General features: G+C 32.5%; 1 protein-coding gene across 1 annotated transcript in view; it reads right to left on the reverse strand.

The window, feature by feature from the left end:
* Nucleotides 1–4,728: 4,728 nt before the first annotated feature.
* LOC116778111 (PDF receptor) overlaps nucleotides 4,729–24,903 on the reverse strand; it is a 30,296-nt gene continuing 10,121 nt past the window's right edge. Inside the window, exons 3-13 of the mRNA XM_032671986.2 lie at nucleotides 20,368–20,478; nucleotides 19,546–19,679; nucleotides 11,912–12,015; nucleotides 11,481–11,607; nucleotides 10,593–10,807; nucleotides 7,910–7,979; nucleotides 7,742–7,824; nucleotides 7,488–7,671; nucleotides 7,252–7,409; nucleotides 6,491–6,601; nucleotides 4,729–6,198 (exon numbers count right to left, since the gene is read on the reverse strand). Of these exons, the coding sequence (XP_032527877.1) occupies nucleotides 6,042–6,198; nucleotides 6,491–6,601; nucleotides 7,252–7,409; nucleotides 7,488–7,671; nucleotides 7,742–7,824; nucleotides 7,910–7,979; nucleotides 10,593–10,807; nucleotides 11,481–11,607; nucleotides 11,912–12,015; nucleotides 19,546–19,679; nucleotides 20,368–20,478 (1,454 nt within the window). The 3' untranslated portion in view covers nucleotides 4,729–6,041. The remainder of the gene's footprint in view (nucleotides 6,199–6,490; nucleotides 6,602–7,251; nucleotides 7,410–7,487; nucleotides 7,672–7,741; nucleotides 7,825–7,909; nucleotides 7,980–10,592; nucleotides 10,808–11,480; nucleotides 11,608–11,911; nucleotides 12,016–19,545; nucleotides 19,680–20,367; nucleotides 20,479–24,903) is intronic.

Genomic DNA, 24,903 nt, shown 5'->3' on the forward strand with positions numbered 1-24,903 from the left:
AACTGTAATTTAATATTGAGGCTAAGCTAATGGAGAACTAAGCTTCACGAGGCAGGACATTGTTAATCAACTGTAGGATGCATTTAGTTTGAAAATAAATGAACGGAATCAGATTATTTGGTGTCTTGTATTGGAGAGCATGTTTCAACGATACAAATAAGAAATGTGTAGATAAAATCCGCTTGAATTGTATTTACATTTGATAGTATAAGATTATATACATTGTTCTATCCCTAAGAATAAGATTAACCGGTGATTTTCAAAGAATGTTTGTACAGGCCTATAGAATTATTCACTACCAGTAAGACTAGGTGCATTCCATATGACGGGTACGAGTGGATAAGTTTGTTTCATCAGAATGTGTAAATAAATGAGACGCAGATATCGGGTTTTAAGTGATTTCTAAAGACGTTATCTTGTTTCAATATTACAAATTAGCGATTTTAAAAGAAACTCTTCAACTGTCATTCAAATCCTAGGAGCTATATGATACATATTAATAGTAATAACTTGAAATCATTTGGATGCACATTAAATTTGCGCATTAGAATATTTGCGCTTTAGGATTGCGCATAAAAATATTGAGATAGTTTTTTTTTTATTTATGTAAGTATCGTAGTTTTTTATAATGATAATATATACAAATAAATGATACCTTTTCAAATATAACACGTCGTTTTTTTACATTTCACCCGACTTTCCGACTATTTTTCAACAATAGATTTTTTTTATGTTATGGCTTCCTTTACGACGGAATTATGGAATATTCTATAATTCCAGTAATATAATGAATACTGTGTGGAGAAAGCACCAAGGAGTCTACGTTGTTAATGGACACGAGACGTCCATTAACAACGTAGACTCCTAGACTCTGACAGTCGTGTCGCCTGTCAGATATCGTTTCGCCTGACAGATATCGTGTCGCCTGACAGATATCGTGTCGCCTGACAGATATCGTGTCGCCTGTCAGATATCGTGTCGCCTGTCAGATATCGTGTCGCCTGTCAGATACGTGTCGCCTGTCAGATATCGTGTCGCCTGTCAGATATCGTGTCGCCTGTCAGATATCGTGTCGCCTGTCAGATATCGTGTCGCCTGTCAGATATCGTGTCGCCTGTCAGATATCGTGTCGCCTGTCAGATATCGTGTCGCCTGTCAGATATCGTGTCGCCTGTCAGATATCGTGTCGCCTGTCAGATATCGTGTCGCCTGTCAGATATCGTGTCGCCTGTCAGATATCGTGTCGCCTGTCAGATATCGTGTCGCCTGTCAGATATCGTGTCGCCTGTCAGATATCGTGTCGCCTGTCAGATATCGTGTCGCCTGTCAGATATCGTGTCGCCTGTCAGATATCGTGTCGCCTGTCAGATATCGTGTCGCCTGTCAGATATCGTGTCGCCTGTCAGATATCGTGTCGCCTGTCAGATATCGTGTCGCCTGTCAGATATCGTGTCGCCTGTCAGATATCGTGTCGCCTGTCAGATATCGTGTCGCCTGTCAGATATCGTGTCGCCTGTCAGATATCGTGTCGCCTGTCAGATATCGTGTCGCCTGTCAGATATCGTGTCGCCTGTCAGATATCGTGTCGCCTGTCAGATATCGTGTCGCCTGTCAGATATAATGTCGCCTGTCAGATATCGTGTCTCTTGCCAGTTGCTCCTATTTATGTCACTTGCTGCCAATAACTTCTCGATTGTCTTGAGTACTGCTTTGTATGCAAGCAGAATATTTTAAAACATGGTTCATCGTCATTATAGCAGACTAATGTTTTGCAGAAAAAGTGGTTTCCCTCATGCCTGAGATCCAAGTCACAAAAACTTAATATTAAATGTTAGAGGTTATTAAAAGGTGCTATTTCCCCGATTCAAAATACTACATTATTTTTTATTAAAATATTTTTTATTTTTTATTATTTTTTTTTTGTTATGGTTCGGATCCGCACGCCAAATGCATCTTTTATAGTAATATATCTCAAACTAAGTGTTAGACAATCACATTACTAGCAACGATTTATGGAATGCGTTTGAATGAAGTAATTTGAACAAAATGAAATACGCTCACCGGATAACTATTAGGTAGGCGAACAGTCTACCTTACTGCTTGCTTAGTAATTCTGTCTCGTCCCTCAGATGCTGTGAAGTCTCATCGTAGCTGGTCATGTGCCACATTCGTAGCTGGTCATGTGCCACATTTCGAAGTCATCCACGGTCTCTCAAAAACCTAGCTTTGTATCTTCTTTCCGCCTCGACCATCCTGTTTTGAATGTGTTGGTGCATTACTTCGATTTAAACGGACTGATTGTCAAATTGTAATCTAAACTGTCAAAGCATAATTGACTTGTTCGTATGTGCAAAACATCGGCAAGGATACTAAATTTTCCACATGTATTCTTATCACGTAATAAATCTGCTCCGGTTAATATATCAGTAGTCGTTTCAAAACCTGGAACAGTCGATATTGAATTGAAATTCGGCGTCATCTTCTTTTTCTCGTCGGAAACACGATTTAAACGCATGATCACGGTTAGCAGAAAAGGAACAGAAATTAGTTATATTCGCAATAGATGTATTTGATCAGGATTTTGGAGTCGAGTATGCTTTCGTTTGAATTACAGCATCGTTTTTGTAGAGGCACTGCCGTGTGTTAACCAGACATGTTGCAAATATTACTATGAAGAGTATGTCTATTGTCGTATTTAAATCAAGCAATAGTCTCAGTAGTTTGATATTAAAATCATGTAAGTTCTTATAGATCGAGTGAGTACCTCTCTACTCAAGTCTTCCGAAGGCCTCCCTACGTCATCTCATGGTATTCTTAAGGATACAGCAAGGACCTGTGGTTAGCTCAAGAGTAACACGCGATTAGTTCAGAAGTACGCTCTCCACATCTGTGGTGTAGACTTGTCTTCTCACGGCTCCACAAGGCATCCCTACGGAATCTCATGGTTCTCTTATGGATACATCAAGGACCCGTGGTTAGCTCAAGGGTAACACGCGATTAGCTCAGAGGTCACGCTCTCCAGACCTGTGGTGTATAATTGTCTTGTCACGGTACCACAAGCCTTCCCTACAGAATCTCATGGTTCTCTTGAGAATACATCATGGACACGAGGTTAGCTCAAAGGATAATAACAAATGTTAGCTATGGTCTCACGTAATGCCTCTTGTGTAGATGTTGCAACTAACCAATCGTCTGCACACTTTCTAGCTCGCTCCTTTAAAAGACTTTAATTCTAATGTCGTAGTTACTGATTTGGTACGTATTTACAGCCGTAAAGATGCGTTTGAATCAATCCCGAACACACACGCTATCACCGGGATCAAAAGATGATAAAATTAATATGATCTTGTTAGTAATTTTAATCGTATCCCTTGTTTTTTAATAGCAAACGTTCGGTCACGCTCTGCAATATTGACATCCTTTGCATGAAAGACTGAGGAGCGTTCTTCATTACACAAGTTGTCCGGATGATTATTTTCTTGAGCTGGATCAGGATTTATAAATACACTAAGACCGGCAGTAACTGATCATAGGAGCGATCCCACTTCTGATATCGGATTTTATTATAAATTCATTGTTTTAAAGACAGGACGCCAGCCTCGCTGACGTCTCTAATGTCAGTTGTTTCAGTAAGTTCCAGATATTTTAAAATGAAACTTCAATTCTTCTAAATGTTCTTGTATTTCTCGAAGGTTCTTTATGCTCCGCACTCGCTGAACTCTGCAGTCCCCTGTCGTGCGTCCAGACGTCATATTTAAACCAGAATTCAAACATAGTTCTATTCTCTTTGATTTCGTTTTACTTTTAACAATAGTAACGACGACCAATAAGTTGTTATAATAATTGATGCCAGTTATTTCCATGTTGCATCCGTCATTGAAGCTGCTTGCGCCGATAGATATATACACTATGTTTGTATTTTGTAATGAAGTGAATATTTTAGATTATTTATTTTGCCAGTACCATAGTAGGTAGTACTGGTTAGCTTAAGTGTACTGCGTGTCCTGTCTTCATACAATTAAAGAGCTTTGTGTGCGTTTCGTAGCGAAAGCGAACAATAATTTTGTAGGGGATTTAAAAAAAAAGATAAATATTGAAAAATCCATTAAATTATAATTTAGGGCCTCAAAAATTTGGCGTTACGGTTCTTAATAAGCTGCAATGAAATTATTTTCATATTTTAAATTTGAATCGTTGGATGACAAGCGCTCAGTGACTTTTTATACAGTAATAATTCAACATTCTTATAAATTCTCATCGATATTTCAAACGAAATCCAAGGTTTCAGAGACAAAGAGGAAAATATGATTCATATAATGAGATCTAAGACTTTCGCGAGTTTTAATCATTTAAAGGAAACTATGATTATTTGTGTAAGACTATTCCTAACTAATATTGTATAATTTGACTTTGTTTCATACTTAAATATATTTTATTCTATTCCATAGGGACCTTTATGAGTTAAAATTATCTAAATTGTACAGGTTTTTTTTTGGGATGTCGATTTTTGGAATTTTATAGGTATTAGTAGGACGATAGGAAAAAAATCTAAGCTTGAACATGTTCAATTCTATACTTGGAATCTTGATTATTATATAATATATAATTGTCAAAGTGTTTTATATGATCCAATTTACTCTTCTGACTGAACCATTTGAGCAGTTCATATGAAAACAGTTCGTATGGGAAAACTTACGGTACATTAAAAATTTCTTGTGTTTTTGGTTTTTTTATATTTATTTAACATCAATAAGATTCACAAATTATATTTTAATACATTTTCAATACACAGCATAAACACAGCATCACATTTCAATATTCATTAATATCACATCACTCTCAAGCACCCTGAGTTCATCCTAATACATTTAATACAGAATAACTCAATTATATTTTATAATAATAATATTTTTAACTCAACTGAAATTCTATTACCAATAGGTCTCTACTACCTTGTAAGGGTTTAAGGTTTAAGCTCGAAACCGAATAAATAGTGAATTTTTTAGTAACAGGGGTAAGTGTATACAAACAGGTAAAACAGGAATAGTAAAGTACAGTAAATCATCTTAGGCTATAAACATTATAACATATATAACAATATATATAACATCAAGATTATCATAAAGACATATAACATCAAGAATTTAATACGTAATTTATAGAACATCAAATATCCTAATGCTACTATATGCATGCGGTTATATCCATGCAATAATTTCATTCATTTCGTTCATGGCTTCATTCACTATCAATTTGTTTGAATTTTGTTCAGCTCGCCAACGTTTTGTTTTGCCGTATCGAAATGTTATACAGTTTTAAATATGATCAATCTAGTATAACCGAAGGATATTATAAAGAAACGTCAAAATCGCATTGACACGTGCTACATGCCGACAATTGACATATATTAGATATTATTTTAAACAATTAGAATTTGAATTTGACACAATGATGAAACACTACTTTCTTATTAGAAAATACACACTCATTTAAGAAAAGGTTGCCGTTAAAAGTTAACTAAGCTGATTATAATAATATTTTAGAGATATTTTTTTTATTTTTTTTTTCACGTTTTCATTAATCTTCAAATATGAAGTAAATTATTACTTCAGAGACGTGAGACTTACCTAATAAGCAGGATCGGTTTCAATTTTGGGAATTGCCAAGGTATATATATATCTATATATTTTAAAACTTGCTACAAAATATTTTCTAAATATCATGTTTAAATCTCTATTTTTGTTAAAATTGTAGCTGTAGTAAAAAAAATACATCCTTTCGAGATTTATTTAATATAATTTTTGTATACAAAATATGTGTTAATCATAAAAAAACTACTTTAATTAAATATTTGTTCTAAATCAGTGTTCGATAGAATTTCGAAAACTTTTCTCAACAGTATTTTCATTGACATAAATTTGTTTTTTTTTTTTTTTAAGAGAAATTTAATATAGGTATTTTCATTCAACCTGCATTTAAAAGTTTCAATTTAAGAATGGTCTGATTGCTATGATATTGAAAATCGGTAACCATACTCGTGCTTAAACTGTTGTTTCTATCATTTCAATTATTTCAACCGGCTCGGAGCGCTGTCTCCTTTGTGGTGGTGGCGCGTGAATCTCGGGGTATACCACAATGCGGGCCGAGTGTTGTTCCGTGCAGCATGAGGGTACTGAATCTTCGCAAAGCACTTCGCAGCTACGAGAAATAGATCGTCAAAATATTTTTAAGCAAACCTCGAATGCCAATTTAATCTATCAGCTACTAGCTTTGATTGAGCTTGATTTTTTTTTTGGATAAAAAAATAAAAAAAAAATACAAAAGTCACCTTAAAATACATAAGTTTAACTAATATAAGAATTTTATATTTCTTTTCTTCGCAGCTCGCTTTAAATATAATTTTCTAGGTGTACATATTATTATGAATAAGAAAAATACAATTCTATTTAGAAGCTTCTTAACCAACCCATTATTTTGTCAAATGCCTTACCAGTCATTCATTTCGATAACGCATTCCGCCTCCAAAGAGCAGCTAGGGTGTTCAACATCAATTCTGGGCCTGCAACCACATTCAAGTCTCGTAGTCGGATTTCCAGCCGAACTATAAAACAATGCTTTATTGTGAATATCATGGGAACTATTTTTTCATGACCATTTGATTATAATATTGATTTTGGATTTCGCATTTGATTCAACATAATTTGCCCTATGTGGTAAAACATTTATGGCTATCAATTAAAAATGTAATTTCGCATGTACGCGTTGATTTCAAAATTGGTTTAGATATGATATAGTGATGCATACTTGAACGAAATACATGTGGCAACCAACAGGCTCAAGCATCTACAGTTTGAGATAAGTTTCTTCATAGAAGTACAAGACAACTTTCATACCGAGTTCGAACAAAAAATTTTTGAATAAATTATAACCCATTTGTCATTTTGATGTCTTAACTCCATCACCCGAAAGTTTTATTAAAATCTATTAGCTCTTAAGTAAATTTTGCGTGAAGAAGCAACAAACAACCATACATCCTCACAAACTATAGCATTTGCAATATTATTTAAGTAAATCAAAAAAAGGAGCTGTGCTTCACACCTCGATGACGGCAAACAAATATTTTTTTTAATCTTTTACTTTTTAAATCTTTTATTTTAATTCGAACTCCTAATAAATGAAAAGCGCATGTTACAGAGAGAAGAGATTCTTGTAATGCTAAAATAGTCATACTAAAAGGTGACGTTTAGTTACTCTATGCGAAAGAAGGGTGGTGGTGGGACACTATCCATGAGCTCGTCAGAGAGAAGATGGTTTACGACCCGGGGGGAGTTGTTATTCGCTGGACGTTCCCATGAGAAGTATTTCCAAAAGCTTAGAGCCTGTATCTTGCGTTTAAGGGTCTTGCGCACCTGTAGATATGAGAAATGAGAAATATATAAAAAAATTATAACACTTTTCTTTTAGAACATAATTTTTTTTAAACTTACCTCTCCATTGAAGAGACAGTAGAATAGCGACAAAAAGCATCCTTGAAATGATCGCAAAAAATGAGACACGTAAAGCCAGACAGCAAATTTCCAAGTCGGTGAATAGATTGATATATCTATCATATTCAAAATATTGACGATTCCAAGTAGTGGCGTCAGGATCGTGACCACCTTCACCGAAGTTCTAGAATATGTAAATCATATATGAATTAAGAGTAAACCCAATGAAGGTTAATCATAGCTTGCAGACTTACTTGAGCTTTTTAATTTCAGTATCCCCTACGTATAATTTTGAATATAATCTCTTTAATATGAGCACTAATGTGACCATATTTATCTGAAATGTAGATTTAAGCACGCCATAGTGTCCTATAGTAATAAAAGGTAAACGTTTGTTATCAAACTGTAATATAAAAACTCACCATTATAACCACAAATCTGGGTGCCTGCATTATCCAGTAGGTTGGCTCAAAATTGTAACCGAACCAGCAACTAAAAATCGCATTGAAATCGTAGAGATATAACATAAATTATTATTATTTGTTAGAGACTCCATATCGCTGGTTAATTTTGAAATATTAGTAATTTCATCAAGCTACGTTTAATTTAGTACAAGATATATTGATCCATAGTTTATAAAACTGTTAAATTTAACTGTACAATAGTATTATTTGTTAGTATTATTTTATATTTTGTTAGTATTAATTGGTTATTATTTTTTATTATCCTAGGGCTTGATTTGCACTGAAGTCGAGGACTATTTTGCCGATGTCAATGTTTTTATATGATGGAAGAATTATAATCTTGAGTACCTACTGTGTGGTAAAAAGGCGCAAAAATGATTATTCTTGTGTAAATCATATATGATTTTAATTCAAAATAGTTAAGATACATTTATAAGTGTATGAGTTACAAAATCCAATATTAATTTACAAAGACCTTCATAAGCACTTTTCCAATGCCTGATAACATTTTCAAAGTTTTGCACCGGCCTTGAGGGGGCGTTATGGTCTACTTTGGTAAAGGCTGCTTTATATAAATCCTAAAGAATATTTATGGTTTGTGTCTTTGGAAAGCTCAGCTCATTAAATATCGCCATGAAAAGCACATTTTCTTGAATTATTAATTTAATAAGTAGTATTAAATTTTTGTTAATATAGTGAGGCTTAGCTCAAAGCAAGATATTAGATAAAAGTTATAATGTCATACATTGGACAGACGAAGAGGAGCATCGGTACAAGGGTTAAAGAACACATCTCAGACATCAAAAAAAGGCGCGTCGAAGTCAGCAGTGTGTGAACACACAATGGACGAACCAGGCCACTACATTCGGTTTGATAAACCTCAAATCCTCGCTCGGGAAGACAAGTATATATCGAGATTAATTCGCGAGGCTATTGAAATTAAAAAACATCCCAATTTCAATAGAGAAGATGGCTGGAATCTATCAATCACCTGGGACCCCGTTCTTAAAAATATAAAATCCCATGTCCGTAACCACACCGCAAGACCTCAAGACACCGTAAGCGCATTCTGCCGGCATCCAGAGCGGTACGCCAGAAAATTAAGAAATCGATGGCGGTAGATGATAAATAACAAGGACCAACTGACAGACATTCACGCCTCGTTTGCCCGTGATCACGGTTGCTGCAAAGTAACCGAAACGTCGGGATTATGTAGTTTTTAAATAATAAAATCCGCGTAGTATATCCGAACAATACTAGTTTCATTTAAAAATTTTCAGAATTACTTTAATGGAATGTTTATCTACTTACGTAAAAACTTCCGCTCTTTATTTACAAAAAGTGACATTAAAATAATTACAGACAAATATTTAAGGCATTGATTGACTATATTGATAAAGAATGAGAGGGTAATTTTCATCTTTATAAATAAGGAGGGACATAACAAATGTCAAGCACTATCCAGTCGAAATGAAAATAAAAAATCAATTTAAGTAGCAATTCATAAACCAATTAGTGACGCGAAATAAAAAAAAAAAGATTCTTTTAACTAAAATGTTTCTAGGTCTTCTTAAGAAGCTGCAAAGATATTTTATTTCATAAACAAATTTATTTCATTTTAAAATAATATAATAGTACTGCTGTAAGTGATTCATATTTTAATCTTTTTAATTAAAATTTTTCTAGGTCTTCTAAAGAAGCTGCAAAGATATTTTATTTCATAAATAAATTTATTTCATTTTAAATAATAAAATGGTACTGCGATTGATTCTATTCCTTGTTCTCCTTTCCGTTGATTCAATTCATCATAGTAGCGATTTTTGGCTGCTGATTCTTTAACAGTAGAAAATTCTAGTTTGTGGCTTACAAAGGACGGCGGTTATAAAATATCAAAGAGATTATAATCAAAACTCACGTTTGTTCCTGGTTTATATAACACTATACGCATATTGCTATTCTCTGTTGATTAATATTTTCACTCCTTCATGAATAATAATCTTCAAAACTATTTTATTTATAACTCGCTTTTTGGAACAGAGAGATAGAAGCCATTCCATGAATTTAATTCCATAAAACATAATCAAAGTCCGCTCACATAATTCAGAAAAGATACAATGAACGAAATTAATTACATTTAGATTAATTTGTTGTATGATATTACAGTGTAATTAAAACGTATTTTTTTTTATAATAGAAATATTAGGCCTCTTTAGAGAAGACGAAATATTTATATGAATTTTGATAGCGTCACAATTAGAACTTGTGCGTTTAAAATTTAAGGCGTCAGATATTACATAAGGAAGTAAACATGTATTATGTTTATTTATTAAGGTCTGTCATTTTATATTATTATTACATATAGCTGCTAGAAATAACTTCTCTATGTCATGTAATAAAAATTTATACGTAAAGAAGTACCTGAGTATGAAAAGCGATACCCGAAAGACTTTGGCAGTGTAAGACTATTTCATATTGTTATCACTTTTGTTATTAGTCAGCTTTGAGTTAGTAATTAGTAAGTATTCATGTTACATTTTATGAGAGAACCTAATATTATATACATTAAATTTTATTATCTTTAATCCCACTAAATATAATGTACATTATATTACCTTTACGAAAACAGTATGTAGGTACTCACTCATCAACATGGTTAGGCTTAGTAGAAAAAGCCCAGACGGTAGTGAAGAATATTGTCACTCCCCAAGCGAACCAGCAATAAATTTTGAAATCGAAAGACTTCATGATTTTTTTTGAGATCAAATATCGTATATAAATGCCTTCAATGAGCATCCAAGCGAACATTGCCGAGCAGGTGCATTCCATAATAACGTAGCATGTTTCGCAAACTATCGGCTGAAAGCAAAACCTCCTTAAATGTTAAAGTCATAAAAAAAAAAAAAAATGTTTTTAAATAAAATCTGATAACGCAAAGATATTATACAGCCAGCCAAAGTTGCAAGCAAAATGTTTTAAATGAACAAAAAAATTCATTATTATTTATATTAACAAAATATATTAAATATATATATATATATATATAATATTAACAAAATTTTTCGCTACATGATGTTTTAAAATACAAAAAAAAAGCAGAAAATCCCTAGACTTCAGCTGAGAACAATTATTTAAGAACTGGCAGTTTTGCATGTATTTCAATGTTAACAAATATGGATAGATAGGTCCATCCAAAAAATTAACAAGTGTTTTAATTCTAGTTAACACATAAAAAGGAAAAGAAATTTCTTTTTATCTTAGTTGTTATTCGTTTTGTATATAAATACAATAAATTCGCAATGCATTTTTATTATATAATAATTAGATTAAAGCATTAAACAATCAATAGACACATGTAGATAATAAAGGCCTGAAATTTTTGTATTCGCTTCAGCAGTGACGCATTTTAAGTGAGAGATGAACATTAGCGAGGATGTTAGGTAATGTGAAATGAGTTAGGTCATATATGTACCGCTGTTAAAATTATGAGATGTACATGTACATTATTATATTGATAATATTCGTTGGTTACCGTGTGGGAAATTCCGTATCGGACGTTGAAAAGTTGGTCGAGATAAATCACCAGACGGCTTAGTGTCTGAATTGTCATGGCTGCGAATAAGTTCATGTGGATTTTGTTGCGAGTGTTTTGAAGCACCCTGGTAATGGAAAATAAAGTACTTAGGTGTGTAAAATATAGAAAAGTGTATTCAGATGTTCTGTATAAATGTTCCCATATATTAAAAAATTTTATGTAAAGTATCAAATATGTAAAAAATTTTAAATTTGACGATATGTTCTGACTTAATGTGTAGAAAGTTTTTCACAAATTTTTGTTGATAGAGAACTTGCCTGTCTCGTCTATGATAGTGTTTGGACGATCCGAACATTACTTGTTATAATTTAAAATTAAATTTATTTTGACCTTAAGTAAGCACGATATAGCAAACTAACTTTACTTACGTGAAGTATGTAAGTATGTAAAGCGACGTTGATAGAAAAATGAAAGACACGATGAATCCTACTATTTCCATATAGCGGGTTCCTAGTATAATGCTGTATTTGTCCTAGAGAAGAAATATATCATTAAGGATAGTACGAACGTAGTTTCTAGTTTGAAAGAAGAATAATACAATCCATTTAGATCTCATTAAAAGTTCTAGAAAGTACTGTAATTAAAACCGTCCTAAAATATGCTGAATGAAGAACAGGTCTTTTGTATAAGATTCGGTAGAAACATAACTTCAATGCATGATCTTAAAACAAATGATTTCTATTAAGGACAGGGTAGTGATAGGACACGCCTCCTTAAAATTTGTCGCTGCGCAAAGATACAACATTTATAAAGATTACGGATATTCCGTATTCGATCTTAATCCAATGGATTTAGGGAGTATTTTTGAACACGTTAAAGACAAAAACAATAATCATCTTATGGTGGAGATTTAGCTTTCTTTCAAATATATATATTAATACTTTAAACTTACTCGCCAGCGACAAGATTCAACTTTTAGGTGAACGTGTCAGTTGTCAAAGTTGAAAACAGAAAAATTTGCTTCAATATTTCTCATATAAGAGTTTAATGTAAGTAAGGTTAAAAAATAATCGATACAATAGGATATACCTATGTATTAGTTGCAAGTAAAATTGTCTCTTGTTTTTGATTAATGAAAATGGTAACGAAAATGTTGTTAATAACTAATAATAGAATGATCAGATTCAATGGATTTTCAGAAATGTTGCTTCAAGAACTGCGGCTTGCAATCATTTCTAGGTAGGTATATATAAAATTTTGTTCATAAATTTTTTTTGAGGTGGACATCATGACCACAAAAACAATTTAATTCCTATGATAAATAAGATTTTTGCTGTGCTTGAAGCAAAAGTAAAAAATCTTTGTCCTAAAATAGGTGAATAGCGTTTAATAAAACAAAATAATACGAAAGAAGGTATTTAAGAGTATAAAATTTTTCGAATTAATCCAGTTTTGTAATAACGTGATGGATGGACTAGGATCTGGTGATTGAAACTTTGTGTTTATCAAATATAGGTACAAAGATAATAACACATGAGGCCGTATTTTATTTGATATTGCAAATTTATTAATTCGTATCTCTTGAAAGTATAAAAAATATAAATTCTTTTAAAGAAAAATTTTATAATTAAAAGTAAGACGAAATGCAGAATTACCAGTTATCATTTTTCAATAATTTATTTTTCAGCTGAAGCTTGGAATTTTCTTCTATCAATAATCATATAAAATTTATAAATAGGTACAATTAGAATGTACGAGTAAATAAATACGAGTAATAAAGTATTTTTTCTGAAATTCTTCCAAGACGATACATAAATTTTCTATAAAGAATAATTCAGATGTCTTTGTTAGCTTCTTCGAGGTCGCTGTCATGGTTTTAAAGATAATTCCGATCTCATGACCGCCTGGTTAGATCCACATGTAAATGGGTCTTTCATTTCAGTGTCACATCTACATGCATACAACATAGTTCCTGTCAGCATATTTCCTCTATTAAGAGAACGGCATCCATCATATGTATATAACAAAAAAAACTTTTGCGGTGAACTGTTTGAGGTTGTCAACTGTGCCTTAAAAATAATTATATAGATAGACCGATGCAGTTAAGGAGGTCACAGGAAAGAAGATGCAGCCCAATATCCACCTGTCTCAGAATCAAGCGGCTTGGTGGTAACCTGTGGTGGCAATAGCCACCCGGCCTAATGATGTCCTTGAGCCATGACGACACGGCGATAGAGAGAAAGAGAGAGAGAGAGAGAGAATTTACGTAACATTTAATGGGCAATTTTCTAACATAAAGTGGCAGACGGAAATTTTCATTTCAACATAAGGAAAATAATAAGGGACCGTCTGAGAAATTGCAATTGCCTTCATAGATACGATGTGTCAAATTCTAGGATAATGTTAATGTTCTGTTTGATATTTATTTCTTTCTTTTTCTTATCTTCTTCTTATTTTATTCACCTTTCATTGGAATGCTCTTAAGTTCGATTTAGTACTGAAGTAGGTAGATAAGACCGGTTTCTGGCGCTGGTTGGTCTTTTGACAAATAATATCATCTTTGGCGACTTCTGTCACCAAAGTCCGTTACCATCTGACTATACGGAACTGCGGTTTTAAATTGAGTTCTCTGAGATGGTGGATTCTTTCTTTCTCGAGCTAAAGCATAAACGACATCTTTAATTTCTTTTTATTATTCACTGCTGAGCACTGCTGAGCAAGGAACTCTTCTCACGTGGAAAAGGCTAGAGATTTCTCAGCAAGAAAGCTCAATTGCATTGGCGATTTCAAACTTATTATTTGAATTATAAGTCCAGGTTTCCACAACATATTTTCCTTCCCCGCCTGTTTGTGGCGACTGAATACTCTTAGAAAGTACCTATAACTCGGAAAATCACCTTAGTACTTGCCAGGTTCCAGTTTTATTAATAATAGTTATATGAATTAGACATAATAATGGAAATAAGGGGAAGTATTATGAGGTATTCTCATCTAGTCTTACTAACAAGGCTATATTCGTAGTAAGACTTATAGATTTTGGATCTTTTGTACCTACTACTCCATCCATTAGATCATCTCGATATAGTATTTAGTTGCCCATTTGCCCGGGATACAAATTAAAACCGCGAATCTGCTTTCGCGAGCGCCCGGCTTGTTTTCATGTAGTACCGGTGTTCCTATAGGAATGCCTTGGGTTACTTATAGCACCCCTAAGACATCTTCAGGTAGGAAGGTTCACTCTGCTCTTCTACTTACTCATTATAAGGGTCGGCCTTGTTGGCAGACATACAGTCGCTTTCTCCTTTCCAGAACATACCTCGTGAAGCTTCTCCAGTGACCTAGCTGAAGACTTCTACATGTTATTTGATCTTCGATCTTATTAATAAGGCATTAAGATTCAAAATTCCATCGCTAGTTCAGGACGGGGTCCACCTAGTGGAATAAAGAAGATTTGCGTACCAGACGAATAGTAGGTTCGGCTAATAGGTTTTTTATGTCATTTCTCTGATATCGAAGTGTTCCAAGGATACTTAATACATGAAAAAAAAATTGTATGTGGTGGTGGTGCATTTTTTTGTTTTTAATATCCTTCAATTGGGGCTGTTTTGTAAGTGACCTTGAACTGCTATGTTGTGTTCTGGCTTGACATAGTTAATGTACACACATTTATACGTCGATATGTTTTCATTAAGTGACGCTCCTGAACATAATCTTAGGAATTTACAGTAACGGAAATAGACAAAATTAAAAAATAAATATATATATATTTTTTGTTATAATTTTTAATTGTTTCTTTTTATATGTACGCACAAAAACCAAGCTTTACTATTTCGTAGTAAAACATTTTATGCTGACCAAATTTTATGTTACTTCTACAGAGAATAAAAAATATACCAAAAAATATATATATTTTTTGATCATTTTATATTTTCATGGAGTCGGATTCAGAGCAGTAGCGACTTCAACGCTACCGCTGCTCAATATTTAAGTTTTTTGGGTCTATTTTCCAAGAAGGAATAAACTAAGACAATACCTGACCATGAAAATAAGCACCCCTACCTTATCCGGTTCCGATGTAGTAGAAATGATGTTCTGCTGCATCTCCGTCTCTTCTGCCAACATGTCGAATTGTTTTCAGTTTGATAATAAACAAATAAATAAGTTCAAACTCGATAAAAGCCTTAATATGTTTTAATTAAAATACAGAAAGAAATTGACAAAAACTATAACGCCCTATGAAAATATAAAGTACCCAACGAGTATTACTACAAACAAAACAGAGTCTAACTTCACAGTAAGGTAGTTAACGAGATTGAGTACTAGTTAGTACTACACGCGACGTGTTTTCCGGCCGAGGGTTGAGCATCAACTGAGATGAGGGGGCTGCTGGGCTCCGGATCCACGCAGGCGCGTGACGACCTAGACCCAGCGGGAAATATTTTACTTAACAAACTGCGCAATGCAGCCTCGTGTGCAACAGGAATTGATTAACGGCTCTACATAAGCCTTATATAACTATATAACCTTGAAATATATAATTTAAAGGACCTTAAAATATATAATTTTACATTTGTTTTCATTTTATATATGTAAATTCGAGAAGTAGGATGACATTTGTCATTTAATATATAAATTTTTTGATAAATATTAATGAAATCTTTAAAAAATAATTATATTTCCATTTAGTGTTTTATTTATTGGAAATGTCTATTTCAGTAAAATTTTTCAATTAATGACCTATTAAAGCTAGAGTTTCTGAAATATTATTATTTATTACGAAGTTTGAATGACCGAATGTTGTATGAACATATATAAATATATAATATAACATATGAGATATCCCGTCGTTCCCTGGCTGAAAACTAACTCCTAAATACCCTGGCCAGCTTAATAAATCTATACTTTCTACCCTCGGTATTGTCTCACAGATTCCATATACCCTTTATTTGTAATGTGGAAGAACTTAGCATATATATTGGACATACAAAATTAGTCTCTTTAATCTCATTCTCGTTCAATTGGAATCTGAAGTTAAACTGGAATTAACTGGAATTTTCTGGAATTTTCTGGAGTTGTCTCGATCAAGCTAACTAAATTTAGTACACTCAGTATAGGTACTATATTTGACTTTCGATCCAATAGCCTCGTCTCTTTCGCGGAGCTCATTATCTCACCGGGGTTCAGTGAATCGTTCTGCCTTCTTCTGAGGCGGTTTTCTCTAACCCCATTTTATCAACAGTCCGTCTGACTGGAGTTTCTTTATCATCTGCGTCTCAATTACATTACTATCCAGATAGTAATTAAAAAAAGTTTAAGATATACGCTTATATTTTGGCTAGTGAAGTATTACACGTTTTTTTCGCAAAGCAGTATCCAGACGGTATTCAAAATGCTTATATTTCTACTGTCTCTTCTTTTTTGAAACATCTATCATCTTACATAAAGATTTATCGAAAGTGTGGCCAATAAAAGTCAAGATTTAATGACTTTTACAAATATAGGTGAATTAACTGTTATTCGCAACTTCCCGTTTTTCGACTTACCGTCATTTTCTAACGCTCAAATCTAAATGTTCCATACAGATGTAAAAACGTATGTTATATAAAATTTCCCACAAAATGTAACTGACTAACTAATTTCTTATTTATAACATTGAAAGAAACATCTCTTCATCGTTCTTTTTCATATCTATTCACTTTCGTTTGATCAACTTAAACTAAAAGTCTTTCATTCTAGAACCATACCGTGTCACTACAATTCTATAAATTTCATGTCACTACATGGCTAGAGATTTATAGAATTGAATTGCAATTTGAGTGCTCTTTTTAAAAGTGATTTCATTCATAACAAAATATTTTGGCTATCTATCGCATGTCACATTGCAGCTGATTGCAGAGTAGGCATTAAGTGAAACGCCCATGGCAAAGCAACCAACGCCAATTTACCATCTCCATCAACGCATATCGATAGTGTTTTGTTTTTTACAAATAACTGAAGCAACCTTTAAGCTTAAACGTCTATATTTATCGCTTAATTGAACAATGGACTTAATGTTATTATACAGGATTAATGTATGAAGAAGTTTATTCTTTAATAGTATTAAAATGAGAATAAATTTGCCTTGTTATCTAATATTAAAAAAGAAAATGTAAACATCAAAACGATATATACATAATATATATAAGGAATTTTTGGTTAATAACTTGGCTTGAATTCTACTGTCTACTTTGGGACAGTGCAAATGGAATATAATAAAGGAAACAATCGTAGGAACTATGTTGTAGGAATGTTTTTTTTTTAAATTGGAGAAAATATTTAAAGACAATCTAACTTCAACAAGTCGGTGTAGAATTCAATTGTAAAGTTATTATAATTGCTTTGGAATGATGTATGAGCAGGTCAAATAAGTTGTGTAATCCGAATAAATTGATTTGTAACAATATTTTTAGAGACTAGTATTGAACAAAATTGGTCTGGTCTTGGTCTTGTTCTTGCATTTTTGCAAGAACAAGACCAATACTGACTGTGCAAGATTTAAGCAAGAAGTCTTGCAGTTAGAACTGAATGTTGTTTCAGGGAGTAAGTATAGGAATTCGGGGAATACACTTAGAGACTCTATAAGATGCAAAAAAATAATATTTTTCTGGAAAATTGGACTTATTAACAAAACTTACATAGCGAATGAAAATATCCATTAAAAGAAAAATGAGCGCATCCCTAGTCGTCTCCTAGAAATTTTGCAGCTATTCGGAAGTACAAGGTCAAGACAAACGCGCCGACCGCCGGCGGCGGCGACTTCTATTGCGCATACAAACATTCGTCGCCGCCGCGCCGCACGCACAATATTTGACACTGCTTAATTTTCGCCACAGAGTACAAGTTTTCCAAAGAATAAAATAAGTTTTCGGGTGCTTAGAATGGACACGATTAGATTATGCTGATCTGTTCTGTGTGGTTTTAAAACACAAAGCAATTAAATATATCGTCACCCATTAAGTATTGTATACACTTCAAACGTGTTAAAAATTGATATTATAGTTATCGAATAATATAAAAAGCGTGCAATAGGAATTATGTACTTTTTTCCTAAACAGTACATAGATACATACATACATACATACATACATACATACATACATACATACATACATACATACATACATATATACATACATACATACATACATACATACATACATACATACATACATACATACATACATACATACATACATACATACATACATACATACATACATACATACATACATACATACATACATACATACATACATACATATAGCAAGAATATAATGATATATGAGAGAAATGTTGAGTGTTGCATCACAATATATTTTTGCAAATATTCTTTTACATGTAAAGAATATTTAGTATTTGCACAATTTTAACTCGAGGAGTAAACTCCATAGTCACTGGACTGGACTGGCTTAATTTGAATTATAATAATGGATATTGACAATGGAAAACAAACGAAACTTAAAGAAAGTACTAGTACATAGAATTTCGAAGAAGAAAAATAGGCAGAAAATATATAAAGTACTGGTATAAAGTACTAATATAATAATATAAATAAAGACAATCAGTGTGTTTTCGTTGATGAAGGAATTGACGCAGTCGGAATAGGTAAATAAAAAAAATATATGAAATGTAGTAAGTATGAAACTTAATTGAAGTGTCGAAATAATTAAAACAAAACAATGTAAAATATGCACATTTTCTAAATATTTGAAAAGTTACAGTTTCAAAAGTTTAAATCATGAAATTTATTAATTTGGTTGGTCTTTACCATGGCAATGTTAATTCAAGCTCAAAATGTACCTACTCTATTGCGTTGTTCTAACATCTAAGGTAACGTTTAATAAATAGCGACTGGCTAAAAGGAAATTGCAAGACTTGCGAGACTCTTGCTGCAAGACCAGGACTGGGAGTGCTATACCAAAACTAAGACCAGGTATATCGATGCAAGACCTAGATCAAGACTGGCCAAGTCTTGTCTTGTTTTTGCATTTGGGCAACACTATTGGAGCCCCGTGACACTTACATCGTGCTTGATGATTTCAGACACCATCTCCTGAGCATTAGCCGGAAGACAGCTGGTGTAATTGGTCCAGCCGGCATCTCTGCCCGGGCGACTATCCCAGGTGCCCAGGATTCCACACCGTCGAGAAGCGTACTCTGTTAAAAGGTATTTATATTTAATTTGCAATTTTATCTAGATTACTTTACCTGAACACGTACCTAAGTATATATATGTTTATCTATAAATTAATTATCTAATGAAATACAGGCTTCCTTTTTAAAAGTATGTATTACTGCTGGAATAAAAATTGTAAGTTAATTTGCGAACGAGAATATTAAATATCAAATAACATTCACCATTCGCAATGGATCGATGAATCAAGAACATCGCAGTTCCCGGAATTGCTAAGCCGATTGCGGCTAGCTCGCAACTTAGTACTAAAGGATGTAATAAAAATGTTCCACTTATTGCAATTAATTCAGTCATAATATTATTATTTGATAAGATTATGTAGAGAAGCACTTAGAGATGATTATATATTTCAGTGTTTTTTTTTTTTATTTCTCATTTTCAATATTTCTTACTTATAGCTAAATTGATTAGATTTCTTTACTGTTTCGATAAAAATTCCCTAACGTATATTATTAACGGAACACTAATAATAGCTAATATATGTTCTTATATACACATATGTGCACTTAATCAATCTGTTTATTTGATGATTTATATCGAATTAGTTAGTGTAAGCTCATGTGTAGACATAATCAATGAACACAGACTATAATTGGGTTATTTGGAAAGAGTTTTAAAATTTCGGATTGTAAATGTATAGTTTCAACATACGCGACGGATCACTGAGTCTCACTCGAGGGCATGGTTGTCTCACAACAGTTCCGGGTTCAGTGGGAGGCCAACATAGGTACGAGTCGAAAGTAACATTACAGTATGATGTCCCTGTAGAAAAAAAAATCCTAACATTATATAAAATTTTGTAAGCGACAAAACAATGTAAACAACAAAAGAGCTTATTATTGAATACAAAAACTAAGATTAAGACTTGAAATTACTAATAATTCCTTCGTGACAGTTTCATTGTGAAGTCTATTCGTGTAACGGATGTTGTAAATAAATTGAAAAACAAAGTATTCTCATTGCATATACTATCTATGTATGACTAACCAACAGGCAACAGTGCTTATGAAAAGTACTAAAACAATGTTATTAACTAATCCACATCGGTCTTGTAAGTGTTGAGCCCTACCTTTGAAAGTGCATATTTTACGCATATACACATTGCATGAACGTGTGTATTTGTGTAAAATTGAGAAACAAGCGTGCCAGACCTGCGTTAGGGTCATCAGAATTCCATTCCTATCTATACATATAATAAGACAGTAAAAAATAGTTTAATTAGTTACTAAAAATGTTAATCTTAATACTAAAACTTATGAGAGTTAACAAAAATAACAAATAACGCAGTGCGCGCGGGCGCGGTTGAAGTGTTGAACACTGCGCTCGATAGATGGGGTCGATAAAATACGTCATCAACCTAGATCGCGGTGTTAAGATTCTCCCTTGTGTAATGACTACCATGCGGTTCGTAAGTTCATAGTCGTTTGCTGGTTGTGGTTGTCAATCATTTGGTATATGTATAATATATATATATATATATATATATATATATATATATATATATATATATATATGGTTATTCAAAAAGCGACCAGGGCGCGGGCGGTGCCGCGGGCAACAGCTAGTATTATATAAGCCCGAGCTAATCCCAGACGAGATAGACTGATATATTTTTGTAACTTTCATTGATTGAAAAGATGTCGAAATAGTAACCTCTTTATACTATTGACATTCATGTGTTTAGAAATCAGTAGGATAAAATTTCGTTGATATAAATAACGATAAAACCTATGTACTATAATAATTTTCATCTAAAAATTTGTCGCTAAAATGGTAGGGATATATTTAGGTAAAAAATACCAGTGTCTTTCAAGGCTTAATTATAAGTTGACAATACAATACGCATGAATTTATACAACATTTATTTTATTTGAAAATTTTAATTATTTCTCACTTAAACAAAATAAATTATAGCTGAAATAATAATGAAAAACTTAAGCTATTTGATTCTTAACTAGTAGTATTTATTTTCAAAGGGAAGGCATTCGGGGAAGAGATTTTTGTCTGGCTTGCATTAAATTAATAATATTTCTGGCGCGCAGACATTCTGCGTATAAATTGGAAATTGGAAGGTGATTTATCAATTTTTTTTTTACTGAAGCTACAAAAAACTCTTTATGTGAATTCTAGGAACAAAATAATTTCATCATGTTACAATATTACAAAGGAACATAGAGACGAGGACCTTTCAAAATCAGAATGTTGCATTTTTGTATTCACAGTATCAGCTTATAGCTGATTCTCGCGCACAAAATTCGGTTCTCTGAAATGCTCAGAGGTCAAGTCTGTATTTTGTAATCCTTTCACACTATACGTTTGATATAGTTACTGTATATATATAATACACATCTCAGCACGTTACATGTGATTAGATATGTAAAATACGACTGGAATTACAATTACAAAGATTATAGAATAAAATATCTTTAGTTAGAAAAACGTATTAAAAACTCTTTAGTATTTTACTATAGTACGTTAGGCGTAAGCTGAGCTTTGCATTTGTGTGAGTGCATACAGATAATGTAGGTGTCAAGTTACATTTGTGCGTGCCACTTGTTTTTCTAGACTTAAACCGGTTTACACTGCTTTTACTTCGCTCCGCACCTTCCGCACTTCACCCTTTGTACTGGTAGCAGCGTGACGCTATTTAGTACTTAATATTTAGTTGTATTCTATCTATTCCTGAAATGAATTCTAACACAAATAAACGAAACATGCTTAAATCTTTAAATAACCAACCCGCCAACTTTAAATAACCAAGTAAAAGAAATTTTGTGTAATAGTCATTTTAAATAAATTAATGACATAAAAATATAAAATGAGGAAGAATTCGTATAACTTTTTTAACATTTCGAATTCATAAATAAGTTATTATTATTTTTCTTCACATAATATTTAAACCTGGCCTTTAACAAGCTCTGATTATTTAAAAAAATAATAAAATGTTCAAATCTAAAAGTATTTTGTCGGACTGTACTTAAGCTTAAACCTCGCGGACTACACGTATGTGTAAAAGAAAGAAAAAAGCATATCTGATAAATTAAATTATTTAGTGCACATTCGGTCCAACACTTTTAAGTATTTTTCGCATAACATATAACGCTTAAACAAAAATAATATTACTCTGAAATATTGACCATATTAATTAGGGTGCCTTTATTACAACTTAACAGAAAAGTAAAATTTGACGCCTAATTGGAAAAGAAATAACAATTTGGATAATGTTATTAGAAACACTAAAGAATTAAGTCACAAAAAATCTATTAAAATTAGTGAAGTAACTTTATCAGATTAAAATTACTTCGTCAAAATTATTTCACAAAAACATGTATAACTTATTTTGAAGGCATGACGGCTTATAGATCGATGGAAGTCGGCTGGACGCATGAAATAGTCTGATCCCACTGAAACAATGTTGGGTTTAGTCTGCATCGAGATTGTAAGTGTGAGATCAGAACGACCGATGAAGAGGCATTATCGGCTTACTTGCTTTGTACCTTAGAAAACAAAAAACAACAAAGATTATGTTACGTACGCGTAACATATTAAAAAATTAATAAATATCGCCGGGTCAACATCGTTGTATGGATAAAATATCATATTACGAGGGACGCCGCTGACTCCGCGGATCGAACACTAAGCCGTGTGAACCAGAAGATTCCTGATACCACTCAAGCTATAGAAATGGTAATGCTATCATGTCGTCTTAGGCATAGGCTATAAGTTTTAATACGTAATTCTTATTATAATATATAAGTAAGTTTCGTACTTTTCCTGTAACTTCCGGTTGCCCCTCATAATAATTACTATGTAACAGTTATTTTACTTTCTTTAATAACGTATAATTGGCTAACTTGTAATTGTATTTGTAGAATGTTTATATATATATAATATAAATAATAATAATAAATCAAATTTTATTCCTTCTTATTTTTATTTGACAACATGTACAGTAAATGACGGCTCGAAGCTTTAAGCTCAGTCAGCCAACTTCAATGGCTGTATTGAAACAATGACTGTTGCGCTAGTTCAAAACATGTTTATCGAATATAAAGGCAACACTAGAGGTCGCTACTGATAAATTTGTATATCAAAAATAGAAGATTTTGATGAAAAATATTTTATTTCTAAATTAAATATCAGAATCATATGACCTAAGCGTGAATCCCTAATAACCTTTATAAAATATAAGACTATTTCAATTTCATACCCCAGTGCGAATGAAGCCATAGTTTAAAAAAAATATAAGTCAGCTTTCCTGATACTCAATTCATAGAATGAAGTGAAGACAAAGTAACTAATTATCGCCGAGTTCGTGAGGACCTTTTTTATACTTACGTATTATTTTTACACAGAAATAGTAAATGTAAATGTATAATAGCTTTTCTAGAAAGTAATCCATTAAGTCGATTCCAGTAGCACTGCGAACATAAAGTAAATACTTAAAAAAAAAAAGTACTTATTGGTTTTAAATGGACCAGGTACGAGAAAACTGCAAATATGCAGTAACTAGAAACAAATACAATTTTGAAAACGAGAAACAGTCTAATGAGAATAGAATTAGACTCCGTAATGTAAATTGAAAGTGTAACAAAAAGGACATTCGTAGAATAATTACTCGAGTATCGTAAGTAGAATTTATTCTTAAAAAAAAAAAAAACAAACAAATAATAAAACACACAAATTATTTGTGATTTCCGAGAGTCAATTGTTTCTGTATGAAAAAAATTATTAGAAAAAAAAAACACTGAACCATTTTCATTTATTACCGGACTTTATATTCTAACTCTTTTTTTTTACAAAATTTTTTATATAGCACTTATATTGATTAATTATTTTTCAATCTTTTTACATATTCATAATCCCTTCAGAAATATTGTGGTTTACGCTCATTACTCATATTCTAAGAGAGCATATTGTTAATCTGTTCAGTCCTGTTCAGACTAGGTCTTAACCGCACATCGATTAACTTAATACGTTTCATATAAAATGAAACGGTATTCGTTTCTCGGTAATAATTAATTCATTATTGCCACTCAACTTAACCTTACGACATTTATAAAAATATATTATATACTTATAATCTATGTAATCAAAATAGTGACGCTGGCATATTTATTTACACTGTGGCTTGATTGTGATATCGGTACCCATTGTTTATTGACGTTCCTATTTGAAAAGCCCGCA

The sequence above is a fragment of the Danaus plexippus genome, chromosome Z, assembly GCF_018135715.1.
Source record: "Danaus plexippus chromosome Z, MEX_DaPlex, whole genome shotgun sequence".
Lineage (NCBI taxonomy): Eukaryota > Metazoa > Arthropoda > Insecta > Lepidoptera > Nymphalidae > Danaus > Danaus plexippus.